The sequence below is a fragment of the Pelophylax lessonae genome (assembly GCF_965119305.1).
Source record: "Pelophylax lessonae genome assembly, chromosome: 7".
In the NCBI taxonomy this organism is placed as follows: domain Eukaryota; kingdom Metazoa; phylum Chordata; class Amphibia; order Anura; family Ranidae; genus Pelophylax; species Pelophylax lessonae.
This window is the reverse complement of record NC_138774.1, coordinates 154,074,126-154,097,399: the sequence shown is the minus strand read 5'-3', so window position 1 is coordinate 154,097,399 and position 23,274 is coordinate 154,074,126. Positions and strand designations below refer to the sequence as shown.

At 41.7% G+C, this 23,274-nt stretch overlaps 1 protein-coding gene across 6 annotated transcripts in view; it reads right to left on the bottom strand.

Moving 5' to 3' along the window:
• ACSL4 (acyl-CoA synthetase long chain family member 4) overlaps positions 1-23,274 on the bottom strand; it is a 49,023-nt gene that overhangs the window by 7,053 nt on the left and 18,696 nt on the right. For all 6 annotated transcript variants that reach the window (XM_082262590.1, XM_082262589.1, XM_082262592.1 and 3 more), the window contains exons 8-14: positions 12,903-12,974; positions 11,121-11,260; positions 10,130-10,302; positions 8,253-8,327; positions 6,963-7,154; positions 6,745-6,859; positions 1,191-1,348 (exon numbers count right to left, since the gene is read on the bottom strand). In XM_082262590.1, coding sequence (XP_082118716.1) covers positions 1,191-1,348; positions 6,745-6,859; positions 6,963-7,154; positions 8,253-8,327; positions 10,130-10,302; positions 11,121-11,260; positions 12,903-12,974 — 925 coding nt within the window. The remainder of the gene's footprint in view (positions 1-1,190; positions 1,349-6,744; positions 6,860-6,962; positions 7,155-8,252; positions 8,328-10,129; positions 10,303-11,120; positions 11,261-12,902; positions 12,975-23,274) is intronic.

The following is a 23,274-nucleotide window of genomic DNA, read 5'->3' as shown; positions in this document are numbered from 1 at the left end:
TTTTTTTGTAAGGGAAGGTCCATCACTTTATAACGGTAGTGAAAAAACGGAGGTCCCATGGTTTGGGGAAGGGTTATAAGGGTATGCTCAACAAAGCATTGCCAGTGTCCAGTCATCTGATGGTAAAGCCTATAACCCAGCCTGTGTCCTGTACAAATAAGATATTACTGGGTCAACTTGTAGTTTACCATTATTCTGGAGAAAGTCAGTACTTGTGTGTCAAGGTATCTTTTAACCAAAGGAAAAGGTAAGAGGGAGAAAAAAAAAAAAAAAAAAAAAAAAAAGCACTGTTTAATAAAACTTAGATGTTTTTTACTGTTTGGACAGAGCTTTATGTGAAAGGTCATAGAACATGTGGTCAATAGGTGGCAGTAGAGTCTAATGCAAAATGTTATATTGAACTGAACAAGGCAAATACAGAATATAACCGAATAGTTCCAGAAGCTCAGTAATGGAAACCTACAATGTTGCCCCAATCCCACATTTCTTTTAAAAAGTTTGATAGGTTTCATTAATAGAGTTCAGCAGAATGAAATTGGAACTTATAAAAGCAATGAGGTATTTTTGGGATACATTTTTTTTAAATCTATACTGCTAAAGATGAAGCCCAGTCATCAGTTTAGCAATGAGATTACATACGGTTGTCCTGACATTTAGAACAAGATGGTACATGTAAGCACATCTCAAACATCTGAAAATTAGGTTACATTGTTATACGATTGTTATATGATGATTGTCTAGACTAGCCATGGAGGTTGGAACAGATCCACTACACACAAGTGGAACAGCTCCCGCTATAGTGGACAATGTGAGCCATAACCTTATGGACAATAAAAAAAAAGATTGCCTTTATATACTCTATGAAAAATGATGACCTTTTTGTTTCATAAAACTTGCTTGCTAAATCGTTCCAGTAACACAAGTTTAATAAGATATGGTTATTGTGGTTTTTTTTTCCAGTTTTAACCCTTGACTCTGCTTCCTTATATCAAAGGCTCTTCTGACTGGGTAGAATAAAGGCTTCAAACATAAAAAGATCAAACTTTCACCAGCCTGTACCAAATCTTTTAGTGTGGATAAATTGTGTAGCAGTTTTCCTACGAAGCGGAACCAAAAGAAAAACATGTTGTGTAGCAGCTGGACGTAACAGGCTAATTCACATGGGATGGAACAAACAGGATGGGACTTACTTGAACATGCCACCTCTTTAATCTCCTTTAATACTTCGGCTTCCATTGTGGGATTGTTACAGATTTCCTCCCAAGTGCCTTCGATCCCTTTCTGTTGTGCTAAACTAGTCAGCTTCTTCTGATTAGGAACGACAAAGCTGATCACGTAAGACTGGTGACTGTAACCGGATACAAGGAAGATTAGTATCACCAAGGACACATGCATGCAATTAAAAAGTCTGGTTCACACTGATGCAAATTCTAACACGTTCCAGAATGCATGGAATTGCATGACAAGTGAAATAATGAGTTTCTTTGGAGGCCACATATATGCAGTGTGAATCCGATGCGATTTTAAAAAGGGTCCTGGTGCGAGTTTAGAGCGTTGCAGTGCGATTTGTAGCTCAATAGACTTACGAAAACTGCATGCAGATTGCTTATCTGTAAAGTAACATGATTCCAGTACGTTTTCTGCAAGTCTTTGCTTTCTTCCTCACCTCCCATTCCAGGGAAAGGGAGAGATTGCAGCTGTATGCAAATGCAGCAAAAACGCATTTGAATCCCATCTGAACTGCATCAACTCACACTGGAGCGGCTCTTTGAAATCGCACTGCAAAACGGATTCAATTACTACCGTATCAGTGTGAACCTAGGCCTAAGGTTTAGAAATTTCAATTTATAAATACCAAACATTTAATTCTCTGTATAAATATAAACACAAGTGTCAAGAATGAACACTACAATGTAAAGAATTCAGCAACTAACTGCTATAAGCAAACTCCACAAGCTGAGATACGTTCAAACAAATTTATAAGGGAATACCGTTAAGTACTGGAGGGTGGAGACAATGCTCACAGAAACTGCAATCCAGCCATTATAGCTTGTATCAGGTTAAAAACCAAAAGCCAAAATGTAACAGTTACATATGCTCTACATACATACATTTTTGGACAAACTATTCTCAATGATAAAAATAAATAACAATAGGCCTTCATATGGCAGTGATGTGCTTATTTTTAACACCTTCCCGTAGAGCTGCATGATTCTGGATAAAATGAGAATCACAATTTTTTTTGCTTAGAATAAAGATCACGATTCTCAGCTAACATCTTTTACATTACCCCAAAAAATTGGGCTAAATTTACCATTTAGGTTTTTTTTTTTTTTAATTCATTAAAGTGTATTTTTTCTCAAAAAAAACTGCAGTTGAAAGACTTCTGTACAAATACAGTGTGACATAAAAGATTGCAAAGATCACCATTTTATTTTCTAGGGTCTCTGCTAATATATATATATATATATATATATATATATTATAGGTTTGGGGGTTCTAAGTAATTTTCTAGCAAAAAATACAGATTTTTAACTTGTAAGCAACAAGTGTCAGAAAATGGCTAAGGCCCCTTTCACACTTGCGGACCCCGTTCAGATCCACCTGTCAGTTTTTCAGGCGGATCTGAACGGATGCCCCATGCATCTCTATTGGGCATCGGATGTCAGCGGAGACATGTCCGCTGACATCCGATCCGGTCCGTCAAAACCGGACGGATGGAAACCCTATTTTCCATCCGTCCAGCGAATCGGATGGGATCTGATGAAAATGGACAGGCAGTCCGTTCGCATCAAATTCCCCCATAGAGAACAGCGGGGACCTGACAGCTCCGTCTCTGCACAGAGAGCAGAGACAGAGCTGCCATCCGCCTGCTCAGCGGGGGGATTGGCGGATGAATCCCCTGCTGAGAAAAACGGAGTCCGCCGACGGACTCCGTGTGAAAGGGGTCTAAGTGCTGGTTCACATTTGTGCGGCTTGCGAGATCGCATGTAATTCAGAGCGCACTGTTCCTTCATTACATGCGATCTCATGTGCGGTTGAGAGTTCAGCCATACACTTTGTAAGGCTGAATTCGCACTGTATCCGCAGCAAACACGCACGAGGCATTTTTTCAGCCGCATCAGAATCGGATCGCACAGTGGTTCACACTTGTGCAATCCGATTCTGTGCGAACTGTCAGATCGCACTGCGATATGCGATCAAACTGGGAGTGCCGTTACATTTAATTGACACCCCCTGCGTATCGCATATGGCAGTGTGAACTGCCAGATGTGCGGATGCGATATCACGCTGTATATTCGCAGCGTTCCCGCATCGCACAAGTGTGAACCGGCACTTAGTCTTTAAGAGGTCAAACTGCCCTCACTTAGGGCCGGTTCACACTTTTGCGATTGCGGCAATCGCATGTAATTCGGAGCGCACTGCTCCTTCATTACATGCGATCGGATGTGTGGATGCAAATTCAGCCATACACTTGTATGGCTGAAATTTGCACTGCACCCGCACAGGACCCTTTTTTCCAGCCGCATCAGGATCGGATCGCACGGTGGTTCACACTTGTGCGATCCGATCCTGTGCGAACTGTCAGATCGCACTGCGATATGCGATCAAACTGGGGGTGTCGTTAACATTTAATTGACACCCCCTGCGTATCGCATATGGCAGTGTGAACTGCCAGATGTGTGTTTGCGATGCGGGAACAGGCTGCGAATTCGCAGCCTTCCCGCATCGCACAAGTGTGAACCGGGACTTACAGACAGAAGTTCATTTCTTTGAGCTAAAAGAACGAAAACTATAAACTATAAATCTCCCAGCATTAATGTTGATAAACATTTGTGGAGACTTTTTTTTTGACAGCTGTGAGTGAGCAGGGAACAGCTCTGTATTAATCGAGGACATGCCGTTTTAAGATCGTTGGGGGGGGGGGGGGGGGGGGGCTGAATCGAGATTTTTAAATGATTACTCGTGCAGCTCTACCTTCCCATCCAGCCTATAGCAGAATGACGGCCGGGTGGTGGCTTTCCCAACCCGAATGGATGTCATTTAATGTCCTGTCAGAAAGTACTGCTCACTGGGCCCTGAGATCTGTCACCAGCTGTGTCCATGGGACACAATAGATGACTAATCAGTGTATCCACTTGCTGCCGGTACCATGTGACTGCCGTGACCAATCACAGCAGGTCACATGACCGTTGTACACAATTGATGGTTTCCTTTCAAGCCATTCATTGTGTACAATTGTGTTGCTAGCTGAATTTGATCACATGGCACAGACATGGCCAATCAAAGCCCATCTGTATCATGTGATTCGCTTTGACCAATCACAGCTAATCACAACAAATCAAAAGTAATGAATCAGTTTAATTCCATAAAATGCTTGATTATAGCAATGTGTAAAAAAAAAAAAAAAAATCAAATGTTTCATGATTTTTAATTTTCTTTTACATACTGTCACCAGTCCAGTACAGAGTCATAAAACTGGTGTGGCTGTGATTAGGGACACATACTGACTGCTGACAGTACCAAGTTTTTTTTTTTTTTTTATACTGTCACGAGTCAGTGTCCCTGATCACAGCCACACCAGTTTTATGATGGCTCTGTAGTGAACTGGTGACAGTATGCTAAAAAAAAATAATGTTTTTAATTTCTTCATTAAAAAAAAAAAAATATGACGAAGAATTACAACTTCAAAAACCCCGCCAATCCACTTATTGAATACCTTGGACTGTCTACTTTCCAAAAAAAGGGGTAATTTGGGGCCTCAACAAATTACATAAGCGGTCAGTATATCAGAATTGATCAATTTTCAGAGATTGTGTATATATATATATATATATATATATATATATATATATATATATATATATATATATATATATATATATATATATCCACAAACTTTGGTGTGTGTATATAACTTTTCTACAGACTTAATGATATACACTGTGTGTTAATTTCAGCAAAGAAATTTAGCAGAATACATTTTTAAAGAACATTTGCAGAATTTTATAATCACAAATGAAACTAAAAAAACGTGTTTTTCAAAATGTTCAGTCTTTTTTTCGTTTATTTAGCAAAAAAATAGAAAATAAATAAATCCAGTGGTGATTAAATACCATCAAAGGAAAGCTCTAGTTGTGTGAACAACATGATAAAAATTTAATTTGGGTATAGTGTTGCATGACCGCACCATTGTCAAAGTGCCACAGCGCTGAAAGCTGAAAATTGTCCTGGGCAGCAAGGGGATAAAAGCGCCTGGTATTGAAGTGGTTAAATTCCCTTTACTGTTTAAACCAATCAAGAGTGTCTAGATAATAAGGTTGTTCCTTTGAAGAAAGGTCTGTACACAGTTCGGAGCAAACTATGTACATATTACTTTCATACAATGGTATTAGGCAGCTGTTGTGTTGCCTAATTGTAAAAAAAAAAATGGGACCTTTTCTCAGCAGAAAGATTGTGCCCAGCTTGCTGGTTAGTAGGTTGTCACTGTTTTGACATCCTCAGGGTCTCCTGATAGTGACAGGTGGAGAAAGCGTATGCCAAAAGAAGACAGCTGGGTAGGTCTCGGTCAGGCTGCCTCATAGTGAGTAATGGCCAGCCGGACTTCTATTATGTTTCTATATATAATATTATAATTCTCTTTCTCTGGCATAGACTGCCTACCATGTGTCAGTATCAAGAAAACTGGAGAACATATACTTGCATCCATTAGGCCAGAATGGCAGAACTGTGGCTGCATACTTGACTTTAATTAACCCCTTCACAACGAGGTAACATGCGGCCTCACTGCACTGGGCTTTTTTATGTGGGGCTGCATATATGCGTTTCTCTCTTTGTGCTGGGGGCGAGTTCCCAGCATAGAGACTGGAGTCTCACCGAGAGCCCTGGGCCCCCTACTAACGATCAGGACCTGGATCTTCCAAGTCACCTGATCTTTGTGATAGCCTCTGATTGGCTACCACAGTGATCAGTCACTGAAGCCAGCCTGTGTTTTTTTTTCTGTGAATGGAGGAGGATACAATGTACCTTTCTTGTTCCTTGCAAAAAGAAAAAGAAAAAAAAAAAGAAGGAAAGAAAGAAAAATACCTAGCTCACCTGATCTAGGTCAGTATCATTTTGGACGGAATTTTTTTTTTTTTCTTAAATTCGCATCAGCGTTTCCGGTAGGAAAATAAACGCAAAATGCGAACTATTGCTTCTGGGCTGTACTACGGGTACAAACAAATAACATACACACAGGTGGTATCGTTGTGACAGTCAGGAGCAGGAGTTTTCGGTATGGGTTGTTCTTTGGTGGTGGTTGGTTATGGTAGTATCAAGAAAAATAGATACATTTCAAAAAATTACTATTTACCATCTTGGGCCAGTTATCCTTTGATATTAAAAAAATATATATAAAAAAGGGAGATATCCACAACTATTTACTACCAAATGAAAGTCAAATTTGCCCAAAAAAAAAAATAAAAAACGCAGTATAATCCACGTGGATGCACAAAGTAGTTGTGATGATATGTACAGTTTTACTAACATGTCAAAAATGCAAAGTTGTGCTTAGACATTTTGATTTTTTTCCCCGTAGGTTTGAAGGGGTTGATTAAAAGGTAGATTTATCTTTTACAGTAAGTATAACCTCTAGTGATCATGGTTCATAGCTCAAAAAGCAATGCAGAAACAGCTGCTTCCCTACAGGTATAAACTACAGCAAAACATAACAATTCAATGCATCTCAGTTTGAAAGTTTACCTGTTGGCATAGGCACAGATGTTGTCAATGAATGGACAGTTCTTCAAAGCAGCTTCTACTTTGCCCAGAGACACATATTCTCCTGCTTGCAGCTTTACCAAATCCTTTTTCCGGTCTATAAAAAAAAAAAAAAAAGAAGACCACAGATCCCTAATCATCAATAGGCAAGATACTGGAAAGTATAGTATAGTCAGTATGGATAAAGCCGAGTGACCTACCAATTATCTGCAGGCAGCCATCAGAGTGGAACTCTCCGATGTCCCCAGTACAGAACCACCTCTGCCCATTCTCATCCACATAGAAGTCTTCTAGGTTCCGTTCTTCATTTTTAAAGTAGCCCATGGAAACATTTTGCCCTCCAATTACAATTTCTCCTCGTGGATGTGGCTTATCCTGACTCCTATAGCCTCCTGCAAGAAAGTCAAGAAAAAAAGAATTGAGATGGGCAAGGTTGGCCATTTCACTAGTAGATTTTTGAACAAATACTCATATGAAAAGTCTTAAACCACATTCATATTTGTTTGAGAAAAAAATTTCCATCTTGCGCCTTCAAATTTTCTGGTCACTGCAGTCAAAAACAAAATGTTGATTTGACCCCACTAGTAATTAGAAAATTGAACGAACATTTTTAAAACAAAAAATTTCATCAGAAATTCTAATATATGGCCAGCTTTACACTACTAGCCTAGCTTTCTAGGGAAGCCTACGGCAATCTGTTTTTTTTGAAGGTTCATAATACAAGAGTTATAAAATACTGTATATTATTCATAGCACCACTGCATAGCCTCAAAAAAAAAAAATATACTGTATTACCCATACAGTAACATCCAAAAGAAAAGCAATGGTCATACTACCAAACACATTTACAGCTAACCTGAAGATTGTAATAGTATTGCTATCCTCTTTTCTTCATCTACTGTAGCTGTAATATAGTCATTGGTGTCATCTAATCATTTTAAACAGCTATGTTTCTTAGCAACATTAACTTACAGCCATTATGGGAGGCATTTGCTCATTCCTTCCATAGAATACAACCCAATAAATAGGGGAAGCTAATTGCTGGCAAAGTCATGTTTGACACTTTTCACAAACCAGAGTACGAGGAGATATTTATTAAAAGAATCTAAAGTGTTGAAGACTTTTTTTTTTTTTTTTTTAAGTTTTAAAATAGAGTGGAGATGGATTAGAACACCTGTCGGTTTTTATTACAGTTTGTGCCCTCGTTAGGGAGCTTTACCCTCTCTCTTTGTCCCATTTACCGATATCACATGTGAAAGTAAATTTAAAATTTTGGGTGTACATCAAAACTGTTAAGAGGACACTAGTTCTAGTGATATCTCTGGATTACATTACACTTCCTGTTTTGGCTATAAGACTGGAAGTGAAGTGAAATCTCTCCTATGGGACACGTCAAGAAAAACCTGATAGGGGTTATAAGCCTATCTTGCTCTATCCCAAAAAAATAAATAAAAAAGTTTTGCCTTTAGTTACACTTTAAGAGGACTCACCTTCTACCCAGTCTCGTAGTTTTATTTCACAGCAGGTAAGTGGAGCTCCCACCCTTCCAGTGCTATAGTCGGATACTGCAAAAAAAAAAGTTATTTAAGTCTTAACAGAATAATTAAAACACCTGCAAACACAAAAAAGCCCTGTCACAATTCCAGCACTGCCTTCTTCTGGGAAATACCATAAGCAAGCACCTCCTACACTCTGATTAAGGGGCAAGTGACTGATAAGGTCATGTGCTTGTGAAGCTGAATGTGTTCACGTTTACTGCTCAGGAACTAGCATATGGCTGAGAGTAAAGATATTGGCATAAAAGTTGTGCAACTTCAACAGACAGAACACAGAACTACACAGAACACCAAGTTTCACATATTTATATTGCAAATACATCCATGATCAGTTCCCTTCAGGTAACTTCTACAGAGTCCAGCTGTAGTACTTCAAAACACTGCCATGATGCCATAAAAACAAGAACATGACACAAGATAGGGGTAAAATAACTGAACAATTTACTTAAACAAAACAAGCAATATACAATTACACAGATGAGTTCTCTGATAAACGCACTGTACAGAGTGAGGGATCTGAAATGAGATGACGGGAGCTAGCAGCAGAGCACTACAGCCACTCAGCTCTCCAGAAAGCGGCATCTATGGTAGAGATGGTAGTTTTTTTGGTATTCGGAAGGAGTAGCAGGACTGCTCTATTCAGTTCTCCACCAGTACCAATTCACTCCACATGAGCTACATGCCTTTCTACTGGGTTACTGGAACTATTCAAGCTGGACTTTGACCTGAACCGTATGAGAGGCAATAGGATGGTCCGTCAATAAAGACTCTTTCCTAATGATTGTATGTCACTTTAGTGGGCTATTTGGACTATTTCAGGTACCACCTAATTACAGATTATGAAATCATGCCTCAGTAGGATGTGCGCCACTGGTATGTTTTTTCTTATACTGCCATGACTTACTCCTTTCTATAAAAATAAGGCATTAGATAGAAGGACCAAATAGATAAACCCTAGGACTATGAAACTAGATGACATGACAACCAAGCTAATCTGCCCATGACTAACTCAATATTCAGAGAAGGATTAAAACGCTCCCTGAAAGAAAAGCCCGCAATGGATGCTTCAATAATTGAATCCTGACAGGTTCCAGGCACACACGGCAGAGAATAACTTCTTACAAAATACTAAGACCACTTCAATCCTTTGAGACACTATTAAAATCCTAGGGGGAAGCCGTCCCCGCCAGGAGAAGACAGTGATCAGTGAGGATTGCTAGTGGCTATAGTAGCCACTAGTGATAGTGATAAATCGCAAGCAAAATCTGGCAGGCTGGTTGTACCAAAGTTGATGCGGTCGATCAACTTGGTACATTCAGCCTGCCCATAAATGCCGTCTATGGCAGGCCTTAAAGTCTGCCGACCTACTGAAAACAATGCACTCCTTGTAGTGGATCTCTTAAAAAAACAGTTGTTAGGCAGAGCAAAATAAATAATTACAGTGAAATACTCTGGTAGATCTACAGACACATACAGTATGAACCCCTACAGATAACCTAAGCTCTAGGCTGGGATGCCCAAGATTTCAGGAGCCTCAGGCTTCCTAGGTTTCACTAGCGTAATTTGATTCACCCACATCTTCCTTTCAATGCATGTTCTATACATTGACCACAGAAAGGGATTTGAATTACACACAAAAGGACAAAGGTTTAATGGGCATTACCTTCATTTACATAATATAAATAACAGCCTTCAGCATGTGTATACTCTTGGATGACAGGAAGAGATGTGTTTTCCTACCAACAACTAAATTTAGATTTAGGAAGTAATGACTCAATACAATAGCGCAGTCAGCCAATTTTCGTATTTACCTTCAGTGATGGTACCAGCTCCACATGTTTCAGTCAATCCATAACCCTGACCAACTGGACAACAGAAACAAATATTCATAAACCTCTGAGTCTGGGGGGACAAAGGAGCACCACCACATAGCATCATGCGGACATTTCCTCCTAATAAAGCCTTTACTTTTTTGAACAGTATCCTGAAAGGGAACAAATTATGTTAGTAAAAATAAAAAAAAACCCCCACACAAAAAAAAAAAAAAAAAACTAACACTAATTGATATCCATTATTGCTTAAATCTTAATCCTACATCCCTTTCTATGAAACACATCTATTCATTTATCATTGCCTGTATAGAGAATATTGAATGTTTGTGTGGCCAATCCTAATGGTATAGCCAGCTAGTTATATGCTAGCAGAAAAACGCTTTGCGCCAATGATGAAATTCTACTCTACATTATTTTGCTCTGAATAATTTGAACGTTTGAGCATTGTGATGTATTTGAGGCAGTAAAAGCATGGGATGTTACAGGTAGGGGACTATAAATGATATATTCCTCTACTGTGATGAAATCAGGTAAAGTGTTATTTGTTTAAAGCTTCTAATTTCGATACAGAATCTACTTCTACAGGATATTCAAGCCAAAAGGGAGATGGTTTTCATTATCTCCCAATACACCCTGCTGCAGTTTTCATAGTGCAGTAGCCATAATGAAGACTCGGGCTACAAGAGAAGCCACCTAGTTCTGTCAATGGCATAGGATACAAACGGTATCATGACAATATCTCCACGGAAAACATCCCCCCGGACATAGGGTTAGAGGGGGGGGATGTTGTCTGGGGGGGGGGGGTATTGTATAGGGGGGGGGATATAGTCCTAGAATCGATAAATAGCCACATACATTCCATTCTGCCATAGCACCAGATGAAAACGCAAGAATTGACTGTACTGAAAAATAACTGCATATGTGACTGACCCCACTACTGGCTAGTTATACAATAATGACTTTTACATACACATTACATAACGGAGCATCGTATCCCTTCTTTATCTGCTCCAGCTTGTAATCATAGCCCAGCTTGAACAGTGTTCTCTGGAAAACATTCATTTCTTGCACTTTGCTCATGACATTTTTGTAAATACGATCCATAATTTCCTATAAGAGAACAGTAACATATTACAGGTAGAACTGGAAATACATTAACAGTGCTCAATAAACAAACACACTAAAAAAACAACATACAATGGACTCATTAACTTGGTAGTGAGTATATATGGGGAAAAGGATATGAAGAGCAGGGAGTGGTTGAAGTCAGGGAATTAAATAAGTCAAAGTAGGAGCGTAGGACTTGCATGCTGTTTAATTTATACTCATACTTTTAAAGAATATGCAAAGCCAACATTTCATATTCCTCATTATGTGCCTGCCGTTCAATGTGCTTGTATGAAAGAAAAAAAAAAAAAGAAGAAGAAGATGAAGGATCCGGTTTTCTTTGTATTGCTTTCTTGGTGTGAAATCTCTGGGGTTCTTGCCAGTTCCACTGCTTTCCTATTAAAACTGACCCCACACTAGGCAAGAGAGCACAGAGTGGTCAGTTTAATGGCCATGCCCGATCTCTTCCAATGATCAGACCTCTGCTAACCTCCCCCCTTCCCTGACAGCAATTCACTGGGAAATAGTGTGCTGCTGTTTCTCCTTCCTCAGCTCTCTGGGCTGCAGCTGAGAACATGGGGTACAGGATTCCTTTAAAAAAAAAAAAAAATAGCAGGGGTGGGGGGGAATTATAATTTTCCCATGTATACATAAATGTTTTACCTTTCATTTCTATTTTAAACTGAATGGGTTATTTTACAAGGTGGGGTTTACATATTCTTTAACTCTCAGGAAACATACACTTTCCTAAGAGTCTTACTTAGTTGCTGTAAATGTATTTCTGCTTAGTGTGGAAAATTAGTTCAGTGGTATGAAGAGTAGTTTATATTGTTCATTTTGGCTTCAAAGGTTACAGCTAGGACAAGATCACAGCTTTTCCTACACTACTAAATAGGACCTATCGAGATGCAACAAGCCTTGAAGTGATGCAACATGCACAGACAAAATATGAATTTCTCCTAAAAGAACATAATTAGCCTGAAGTTTAAATTGACAACAGTAGAATGTTTTAGGAGATGTTGCCAAGTGTTGAAGGAGAGAATAAAACAGGAGAGAGAGCGATAGAGAGACCACGAGAAACAGCGAGAGAGCGAGATCGAGCGAGAGAGATCTCTGCAAGAGAGCAAGCGAGCGTGCGACCACAAGGCCCAGCACAGAGCACTACCGCTGCAATAGCTAATTGGTAGAGGTTCACTTTCATTGGATTTTTCTAGAACACCTGGGGGAGTTCATTGGCTGTTTTGTGTTTGGTCTGTTTTTTTTTTTTCTTGTGAGTGCATAATGGAACAGAGCCTAAGCACCGATTGAAGCTTTCTACACATGGTGGGCATATTTTTTACTCCAGATTGCTTCCACAATATTACTTGGAGTATTTGCTTAATTTTTTTTTTTTTTTTAATTCAATTAATTTTTTTTTTGATGTATATTTATACTTGTATTTTGATATAAGCGCTATATTTTTTGTATTTATTTCCTTAACATTCTGCTGAAACTGTTTATTGGTCCTGCATTAACCTTGAAGGTAGCACACCCCGAAAGATTGTCTTCAAAGTTTGGATGTAAAGTGCAAATTAAAGAAAAAAGAAAAAAAAACCAGCATGGACAGTACTCAAGATATCAACAGAAAACACTTAGGTGTACTTACAGGCACAGCAGCCATTAGTGTGGGCTTCAGTACTGTACAATCTCCTTTGCTTCCTTTTTTTATTTTACTAGACTGTAAAAAGAAGAAAAAAATAATTCAGTTAAAAAAAACCTGTAAAGTTTTATTGGAAGACAAGGAAAATGCAAGTCAGCATGTTAACTTTTGATAGAGTGGTTAATGGCTGCATCTGTCAATTCAAATTAAAGAAGAGCTTCAGTCAGTTCTGCAAAAATGTAAAAATTAGCATCTACTAAAAAACTGTAGTTGCTGACTTTTAATAGGCCCTCACCTGTCCAGAGGTCCAGCGCTGGCATGTTACCCGAGGGAAGCCAGCTGTGATTTCTTGCAATATTACTAGAAGCTTCCCAATTGGGCATACGTGAGCTGGGTTGTGTCCTGTGAATGGTCCTGCAGCCTTCTGGGACCCATGATGGGCAGAGAGGGGGGGGGGGGGGAAAGGGGCCGGGTTTCAATTTGGATCACCTAGGCCACCTGAGCAGAATTGGGAGTGGGTCAAAAATTAGGAACCCCCCCCCCCCCCCCCAACAAAAAAAAAAAAAAATATTCTAAAATTACCTTGGGGGTGGGGAGGAAGAAGAGTGGAACTTCCCCTTTTGGGTGAAGCTTTGTGTTAAGTTTTGACGAGTGTGAGAACCAAGTTGGAGCTTAAAAATCTTGGGCTACACCTGCAAAGCTTAGGGCAGTGTTGAGCCCTTCCTCATCCCACTCCTTATATATGTGTGGGACACTGCATATAAATTGTACCCTTTAAAATCTCCACTTGCCGGTGGCCCCTCTCTTCAATAACCCTCATTTTCTCCCAGTCCAACAGATTATTCAATTCACGTGGTGGGTGAACAAGAATAGCACACTTTGTAGACCATAAGGGGATAAGACAACATAGCTACTTTAAGGAAACATTACAAATGCCCCCTGAGGAGACTTATCGTCTATACCAAATTACCCACTTCATGCGAAACCTAATAAGGGATCAGGTTGATTTAAAGCGGTAGTACACCGCTTTTTGTGATTTTTAACTACAGGTAAGCCTATAATAAGGCTTACCTGTAGGTACAATTAATATTTCCTAAAGATGCATGGTTTAGGAGATATTTGCGCTGCATGCAGCCGCTGACGCGAGCGGCGCATGCGCTCTGAAGGTCCGGCGGACCTTCAGAGTTCCTTGTCGGGAAGTTGCCGGAAAATCACTCCCGCACGCAAGCGCGGGAGTGACGTCATCGCGGCTGCGGCCAATCACAGCGCCGGAGCCGCCGAACCCGGAAGAGACGCCGAGGGATCATGTCCGCTCCCACAGCGGTGTCCGGGGGTCCGTGTCAGGGCTTCGTTCTAAGGTAAGTGTTTCATAAAGAGCTAGTATGCGATGCATACTAGCTCATTATGCCTTTGTCTTGCAGGGCTTTTTTTTTTTTTTCCTTTGGGTATACTACCGCTTTAACTACTAGAACCCTTGTTGAGAACAGGTGTATACATGGGTCCAATCCACAGGGAGGGGTTACGGAGTTATATGCCCTGTTCACCAATCAGGGTAACAAACCTTCATATCCAGGGGAGCCAATTGAGGAGGTGTGGACAAAATGATCAACTATGGCGCACAAGGGTATACCTAACACTTCCTTAGTGGAGGCAAATTACAGAGTGTTCTTGCGCTGGTACCTTGTTCTGACAAGGTTGGTGAAATTGTATCCTGGTACAGAACGTTCCCAGAATTGCCAAGGTGGTACTGTTTACTGACCTACCGGAGGCGATCCCCAGGCATATACAAACGCTCATTCTTTTTATTATTTTCGCTGCAAAAATAACCATAGCGCATGCATGGAAATCCCCTGTACTCAATGTTGCGATGGTGAAACCTAAAATATCTTTGATTATGATTACTGAAAAACTGACCAGTATTCATAGAGCTAAACAAGCGAAGTTTGAAAGTGTGGAATCCCTGGATTGCTTATCTTCAGGGCTCCCTGAACACTGAGCCATGCTGTGAGGGGAGGCTCGGGCTGAAGGGACATATCCTACTCTACCCTTATCTGACCGTTTCTTCTCTCTTTTTCACTTTTCCTGTTACATCATAATACATTTTAGTAGGATGCTACTGGGGATTGTGAAGTCTCCCCTTTGGTTCTGATTTTTCCCTCTTTTAAATTTTTTGAGATTGAGACCTTCTGATATAAAGTAGCGGGACCGGTCTTAGTTGACATTGCTTTAGTGTTCCCATATTAGGACGCTAAAGGTGATCAATTTATTCTACGGTCATTTGAGACTTAATATCATACACTGATGTTTTTGGTTTTCTTGGTGCCTTGATGCTGGAGATTTATGGGATCATAACCTTAGACTTGGTAAAAGGAGTCATTTTATTGGGTAGAGCCAGATCAGGCCTACCACTTTTTGATAGTTTTTTTTTACGTTTAACTGTTCAAGGTCTTTGAATATATGGGAAATCGCATCCTTGTTCTGATAACTTTCTGATGACTGTTTATGTATAAAAACTTCTGTATGCTGCTTTAAATTTGTAATAAAAATTCTAGTAACAAAAATTAAAAAAATAAATAAATTCTTGGGCTACATTGCATTCTACACACCTGACACAAATTTACCTTTTGGCTAAGGTATTTAAACACAGTGAGGCATGAAAAATGGGCTATTTCCTCTAGAATATTTGTAATAGAAATTACCACATTCATTAAAAGGGCTTGTGTAAACAGGCTTTAGACTGGGAAGCAAGTTAAGTGCAGTATGCTTTGGAGGTGCTTCTGAGATATTGTGACTCACATTTGAGTTTGGCACCTTTTGGGGGGTGGGTAACTGATTTTGACCGGTACACGCTCCCATTTCTGGGTGATCTTGCCGCCCCGAGATTGCCCGGAAGTTTGGCCCCCTCCTCCTTCCCCCGCCACTGGGCCATTCACAAAGCGCAGTGCGCTTCATGCATGCGCAGTAGGGAACTGGCTGTGAAGCCGCAAGGCTTCACTGCCAGTTTCCATTACAAGTAATGGTGGCGGCAGCACCCGAAAGCCGATGGAAAAATTGGCTAGGGTGAACACACCGATGGATTCCTGGACAGGTAAGTGTCCTAATATTAAAAAAGTCAGCAAGCTACAGTATTTGTAGCTGCTGACTTGTTTTTCCTGAAGGAGTCTGGGCCTCCTCTAAGTTTTTAATGCTGCCTGTAGATTCACCACTCTGCGCTGGTCACCATTCTCCCCAAGAAAAAAAAAAAAAAAAAGAGGGGAAATTAAAAATGAGTTGTCCTGAAAATAAGGAGGTGAAGGAAAATGGAGACACCCGTTTCAAAGACAACTGAAAGGGGAATTCACCTTACCCTGGGGGGGGGGGGGAGCTCTATACATATTTAGTACTTTAACTTCAGACATAGGATTTGGTATGTGTAATAATATACTGATTGATAATTAATGTAAAAATACAAGTATAAGCATATCCAGCCACTGTAGTTTAGGAAACCATTAAGGCCATGTTCACATACAGTGCAGTGATCTGCATTTTACTGCATTGGAAGAAGGCAGATCACCAATGGGACACAAAAATTATTTTCTGTGTGTCCAGTTCACACTACACAACACAATCCAGAGGTGTGGTGCAATGGGCTGTGATAAAAAGCAGACATGTTGCCTTTTTTCACCGCATAGAGGAAGGGAATGTAGGTAACCGCTATGCAGCGACATGAATTAAAGTGGTTGTAAAACCACTGCCCTTTTTTTTCCCTTACCTGCAAGACAAAAGCACAATGTGCTAGTATGCATTGCATACTAGCACATTATGTTAAACTTACTTGAAAACAAAGCGTTCCAGCGATGCCATCGCTGGAGACTACGTCCATCTCTAGGCAGTCTTCCTTCCGGGTTTGCGGCTCTGTGACTAGCCATAGCTGCGATGACATCACTCACGAGTATGCACGCGGGCGCTCCAGTCAATGCACACTGCTCTGAAGAGACAGCACTGGCGGCCGTTTCTTCAGAGCGCATGCATCAGTGACGCAACTGGCTGCTAGGACAGTAAATATCTCCTAAACTGTGCATGGTTAGAAGATATTTACACTACGTATAGGTAAGCTTTAATATAGGCTTACCTATAGGTAAAACTTAAAGGATGAAAGTTCACAAAAAAAAAAAAAGGGGGGGGGGATAGAATATTTGATGCACCCCTTGCCAGCAGGTCACTGCAGCCAGAACAAAGCTGACTGCACACTAAATCTCTGCAGTTTAGTGTGCAGGCAATGCGAATGGGCGCTTAGTCTTCCTTTGTATTCTTGTTTGATTACCACTTGAATACAAGACTATGTCTTAAGGTTTTTAGTCTCCTCCTCCCAAAGTGCCAGGGCATTCAGTGTCTGTGTCTAGCTTAGAACTGTGTGTGGCCCACTAGAATTATCTGCAGAACAGTAGAGAGACTCAATATCCAGAAGGCTAGTCAAACGAATAAACAGTTTCTGCTGGGTAAATCTGGCTTCGTGCCTTGACCCAGAGAGACATGCCAAAGTCTGGGTCAGTGTAGGAGAACAGTTATCCACTTTAGGACAAACTGCGCATTGTAAGAGTTCAAGAAAGTTTAGCCAACCTTTTTGCACATAAAGCGCTAGAGAAAAAAAAGTAGAATGTTTAAATGTGTAAATAGGAAAACAACAGCAGCTCAGACATTCAAAAAAAATCAGGACAGTCTGCAAAACAGTCTGCATCCACACCAATGCTTGCAATGATCTATAGTGGGAGGTCAGCAACCTGTAAATCGCGGCAAGGTGACCAGTAGATCGCAGTCTGGGCTTGCTGACCCGACATCCCAGAGCATGAGAGTGCAATTCAGAGGGACTACTTATAAAACAGGAGCTGTAGTAGGGAGCAAGAACCACATAAGCGGATACCTCCTCTGTATTGCTGGCTCCTGTCCCATGTGGAGCGAATCCAGCTGCACTCCACCTCTTATCCCACCTAGCAGTCTCCAGAGTGGTGCCAGCAGCTGGATAGGAGATCTCCAGGTCAGTGTGAAGCAATACACTGAGCAGAATAGTACAGGGCTGCTGTCTTGCTGATGCTCTGCAGTTTACCTGCAACTTCCCTGAGAGTTTGCTGCACTTAGCCATAGACTTCTATTAAATCCTGCAGGTTTGGTGCACTTTCTGAATGCAAGAGTCACCATTTTTCTCTTGGTGTCAGGAAAACTTGTCAGAAGTATTATTATACAGGATTTATATAGCGCCAACAGTTTGTGCAGTTCATTTCAACGCTAGGGAACAGTACAGTTACAATACAGGAGAAATCAGAGGGCCCTGCTCATTAGAGCAACCTTCGTTTTTTCTGCTCATTAGAGCTTACACTCTAGAAGGGAGGGTCAAGTGATAAAAAAAAAAAAAAAAAAAAAAAAAAAAGGTAATAACTGTGGGGAATGAGGTGATGAAGAAAATGAAAGTATGGGAGGAGGTGACACAGGAGATGGAGAGTAGGTTGTCTTGGGAGGAGCGGAAAACCCAAGTCGGTTGGTATTTTGAGACTAGGTTAGGGATGTAGCTGGGGGCAGAGTTGTGGATGGCTTTGTAAGTGGTTAGTATTTTTAACTTAACTTGTTGGGTGAGTGGCAGCCAATGGAGGGATTGGCAGAGAGGGACAGCAGACTGAGCAGTTTGTAAGGTGGATGAGCCTGGCAGAAGAATTCATGATAGACAGGAGAGCTAACCTATTTAAAAAGGTAAGCCAATGAGGAGGGAGTTACAGTAGTCAAGGCGAGAGATAACCAGGGAGTGAATTAGAAGCCTTGTAGCTTCATTGGTTAGGAAGGAACATATTTGGGAGATGTCTGAGGTTGCGGAGATTGAGGTGGCAAGCTTTCGAAAAAGTGATTGATTGTGGGGCCGAAATGAGAGTTCAGAGTCCAGGATAACTCTTAACACCCTGGCATGCAGGGATGGGTTGATGGTCTTGCTATTGGTCTTGACCAATAACTCAGTTTTGGACAGGTTGAGCTTGTGGAAGTGGTGTGACATCCAGACAGATATGTCTGTTAGTAAATTAGAGATGCAGGAGACTGATGGAGTGAACTGAGGGGTGGAGAGATTGATTTGGGTGTCAGCGTAGAACCGATATTGAAAGCCATGGGAGGCTAGCAGCTGATCCAGGGAGGAGGTGTAGATTGAGAATAGGAGGAGAGGTCCAAGAACAGAACCTTGTAGGACCCCGACAAAGAAAGGAAGAGGAGAGGAGGAAGTAGAATTTGGACACTGAAGGTGCGGTAGGATGAGTAGGATGAGAGCCAGCGAAGAGCACACAGTCATGGAGACCAAATAGATTAAAGTTTTTTGAGGAGGGGGTGGTTAACCATATAAAAAAGGTCCAGAAGTAGGAGGAGTACAGAATAGTGTCCATTAGTTTTTGCTGTTAGCTGGTCATTTGCGAGTTTTAAAAGGAATAGTTTCTGTGAGTGTTGAGGGCAAAATCCAGACTGAAGGGGATCAAGAAGGTTATTCTTATTGAGGTGGTCACTCGAGTGTAGACCAGGCGTTCAAGGAGTTTGGAGGAAAAGGGGAGCAAGGAGATGGGTGTAGATTGTGAAGATTAGTAGAGTCCAATAAATGCTTTAAGTATAGGGGTGACTAGTGCATATTTTAGAGAGTTGGGGGAATATGCCAGAAGAGAGGGAGCGCTTAAAGATGTGGGTTAGAGTGTGTAGGATAGTCAGAGGGTGAATGTATCTGCCAGGGGACAGGTGGTTAGGTGGGCGTTAGAAATAGGTTTAGCAACCTCCTCTATAGTAGCAGGGTTGAATAGAGGTGTTATCAGCACTCTATGTCAACGGGTGCAAAGTAAAATCAAAAAATCCTCAGGGATTACCTGAGGAAGACACGTGATCGTGACAATACACGTGGGAGGAGTCCGGTGACAGAGGACTGTGTTTGTAGAGCATACAGGAGCTGCTGTCCCATCTAATTATTTTAAAGTAAATCCAGACAAAGCCAGCTCAGTGAGGAGAGTGGAAGGAGATTGAAAGGCTGAGGAAACTGGAATTAGCCCCAGTAGGGGGAAGGCGATTTTAGACATGGAAATAGGTCTAAACCAGAGGTGAGCTCAGAGGTGAAAGGTGGTGGGAGAGCATGCACAATTGTATTAACTGATATCCACAAGGGTAAAGGTGGAAAAACTGCGGGATATGAGAACATTTAAAAAGAAAAAAATATTTGAAAGAAGAAAAGCACTACTATTTCGACTCTAGTCATTTGGGATGGTCACATATGTTTTATGTTATTGTACACAAGAAAATCGGATTTTTGTAAGATCTTACCGTAAAATCCTTTTCTCTTAAGCTCATTGACAGACGTAGTCTTCTTGATTCTCAAGAGCTGGGTTATGTTGTCTCCGCAGGAGTAGGACTAGGCAGAAAGACAAAACGTTCTGGCTCCACCTTAGGGGCAGTCCCTGAGGGTATATCCTCCCTCTCTCTGCTACAGGGAATCAGTTCTGTTCTAAAGCAGTAACAGAGAATTTAACCCAACCCAACTCAATGATAGAGGGGCGGGTACTACGTCTGTCAATGAGCTTAGGAGAAAAGGATTTTACGGTAAGATCTTACAAAAATCTGATTTTCTCTATCGCTCATTGACAGACGTAGTCTTCTTGATTCTCAAGAGCTGGGACATCCAGAAGCAGTGCCACAAATGAGGGGTGGGATTGACAAAAATCAAAATCCAATCTAGAAGGCCCAACCGGTGCCAAACTAGAAGTTTTAAAGGCTCATTATAAACAAAGAATGAGACTCAAAAGAAAAATTTCCAACGGAAAAAAACCCTCGAGGCAGACCACTGGTCTCCTCAAATGGCGGCCTGCAAAACCTTGCGGCCAAACACGGCATCAGATGATGCCATTACATCAACTTTATAATGTTTTGTACATTTATCGGCCACCTGGATTCTTCCAGGGACCAAAGTCCCTGGACAGATAACTGACCGAGAATTCCTCCCCATCCGGATAGACTGGCATCCGTGGTCACTATCGTCCAATATATTGGCAGAAATGACTTTCCCTGGCTGAGCATCGGAGACCGAAGCCACCAGACCAGAGACTCTCTGGTCTGTTTGCTCAATCGGATCTGATTGTCCAGGGATTCCGGATTCCGATTCCATCTGAGAAGAATCTCTTGCTGAAGAATTCGGGTATGGGACTGGGCAAATGGGACTGCTTCGAAGGAAGCCACCATCAACCCCAGAACCCTCATGCAAGTTCGAAGAGAAGACCAGCTGTTGGATAGTAACAACTGGACTGCTAATTGAATCTTCCGGAGTTTCCCTACCGGAAGAAAAACTCTTGTCCTGACTGTGTCTAGAATTAGACCCAGATATTCGAGCCTCTGGTTGGGAAGCAGAAATTACTTTTGCTGGTTCACCAGCCACCCGAATTCCTGTAAAGAAATTATAGTAATTTCTATGTTTTGTAGCAAGGTCTGAGGAGACTCTGCATGAAGCAGAAGATCGTCTAGGTAACCAAGAATCGATATGCCTCTTTGGCGCAGTAGTGCCAACATTGGGGCCAACACCTTCGTGAAGACCCGAGGAGCCGTGGCGAGACCGAAAGGTAACGCCACAAACTGATAGTGGTTCTCTTCTACGGAAAAGCGTAGAAACCGCTGATGTCCTGCGAAAATGGGAATGTGAAGATATGCGTCCTTGATGTCTATGGACGCTAGGACATCCCCTGGATGCAGGAAGGCTGCTACTGTGCGAATGGACTCCATTCTGAATTTTCTTATGTTGACAAAAGAATTGAGTGCCCTTAAGTCCAGAATTGGACGCACTTTGCCCTCTTTCCTGGGTATTGTAAATAGGTTTGAATAAAACCCCTGAAAACGTTCTGTCCAAGGAACGTGGACTACCACTCCTTGTTGTAGTAAATCCGTGACTGCTCTCCGCAGATCTTCTAAACGATCCGGGGATAGTCGAATATTGGAAGGGAAGAATCGCGCCGGTGGGAGAGATCGAAACTCGATCTTGTACCCTGACCTTATGACTTCGCAAACCCACTTGTCCGGGATTCTGGAAAGCCATGGATCCGGGAACCGGCGAAGACGTCCCCCCACCCCAGTTATGGGTGGGGGCGCACCTTCAGGCTTTGGACGATTTATCTTCAGGTCTGGAGGGGGCGGGCTTTTGCTTGCCCGACCAACGTCCCCTGAAGCCTCCTGAAGGAGCTTTGGAGGACTTAATTTTTTCACCCGCGGGACGAAAAAACCTTTTGTGAGCAGAAAAAGAAGGCCCTCGTTTTTGACGAGTTCCTTTACCTTTAACATTTTGCGGTAAAAAAGTGCTCTTTCCACCCGTGAGATCCTTAATGATCTCATCTAAGTTGGCTCCAAAAAGACGCTCTCCTAAAAAGGGAATATTAGCCAATGCTTTTTTGGAACCTTGGTCGGCTAACCAACCTTTCAGCCACAGTGTACGCCTGAGAACCACCGCTGAGACTGATGCTCGCGCCAATAATGGAGTGGCGTCTAACGCCGCATCACACACAAACTGTAACCCCTGTATCATTTGTTCCAACAAATCTGATACCGCCTGAGGGACCTCTTCTAAGTCCCGGCGTAACCACTTGGTCCATTCAGTTACAGCCTGCGAAACCAGACCAATAGCAATTATTGGTCTGAAAGCTGATCCAATCAAGGTAAACATGGTGCGAGACATAGCTTCTATCTTGCGATCCACTGGATCTTTAAAAGACGGAGCGTCTTCTAGAGGAATAACCGTGGCTTTATTCAATCTAGCAATTGGTGAATCCACCACAGGTGGTTCTGTCCATTTCTTAATGAGGGTTTCCCCAAACGGATAACGCCTGTTAATGCGTTTAGAAATAGCAGAAGTGCGTTTTGGCAGACGCCATTCTTCTTCGATTGGATTGCCAAAACATTTGGGCAATGGAAAAACCTTCGCCACTTTGATGCGTTTTTTTAGTCCCAAAAGGGATTTCAGTTTCAGCTATTTCCGACGGAATACCCTGTAATCTTAAGGTTTCTTGAACAGATACAATGAGTGCGTTTACCAACGCTTCCTCTCTGGCTATGGCTGATGCCGAAACATCCTCCTCACTGTCTGAAGAGACAGTACACGAGACACCAATCCCAGATGAAGTACCTGCAACTGCAGAAATAGGCTCAGAGTCTGAATCCGAGGTTTCAGATAATAAGGGGTTAGGCGGGGGTCGCTTTCTTGCGCCCTGTCCCTGACAAGCCACTTCCACCCGGACACAAAAGTTTCCATAATAGCTGACAATGATTCAATCGTCAGTGGGGTGCTGGAGGATCCTTCAGACCCCTCGAGGGGATCCGGAGAAGATACATGAGTGGCAGGGTCCATGTTAATTCAGGA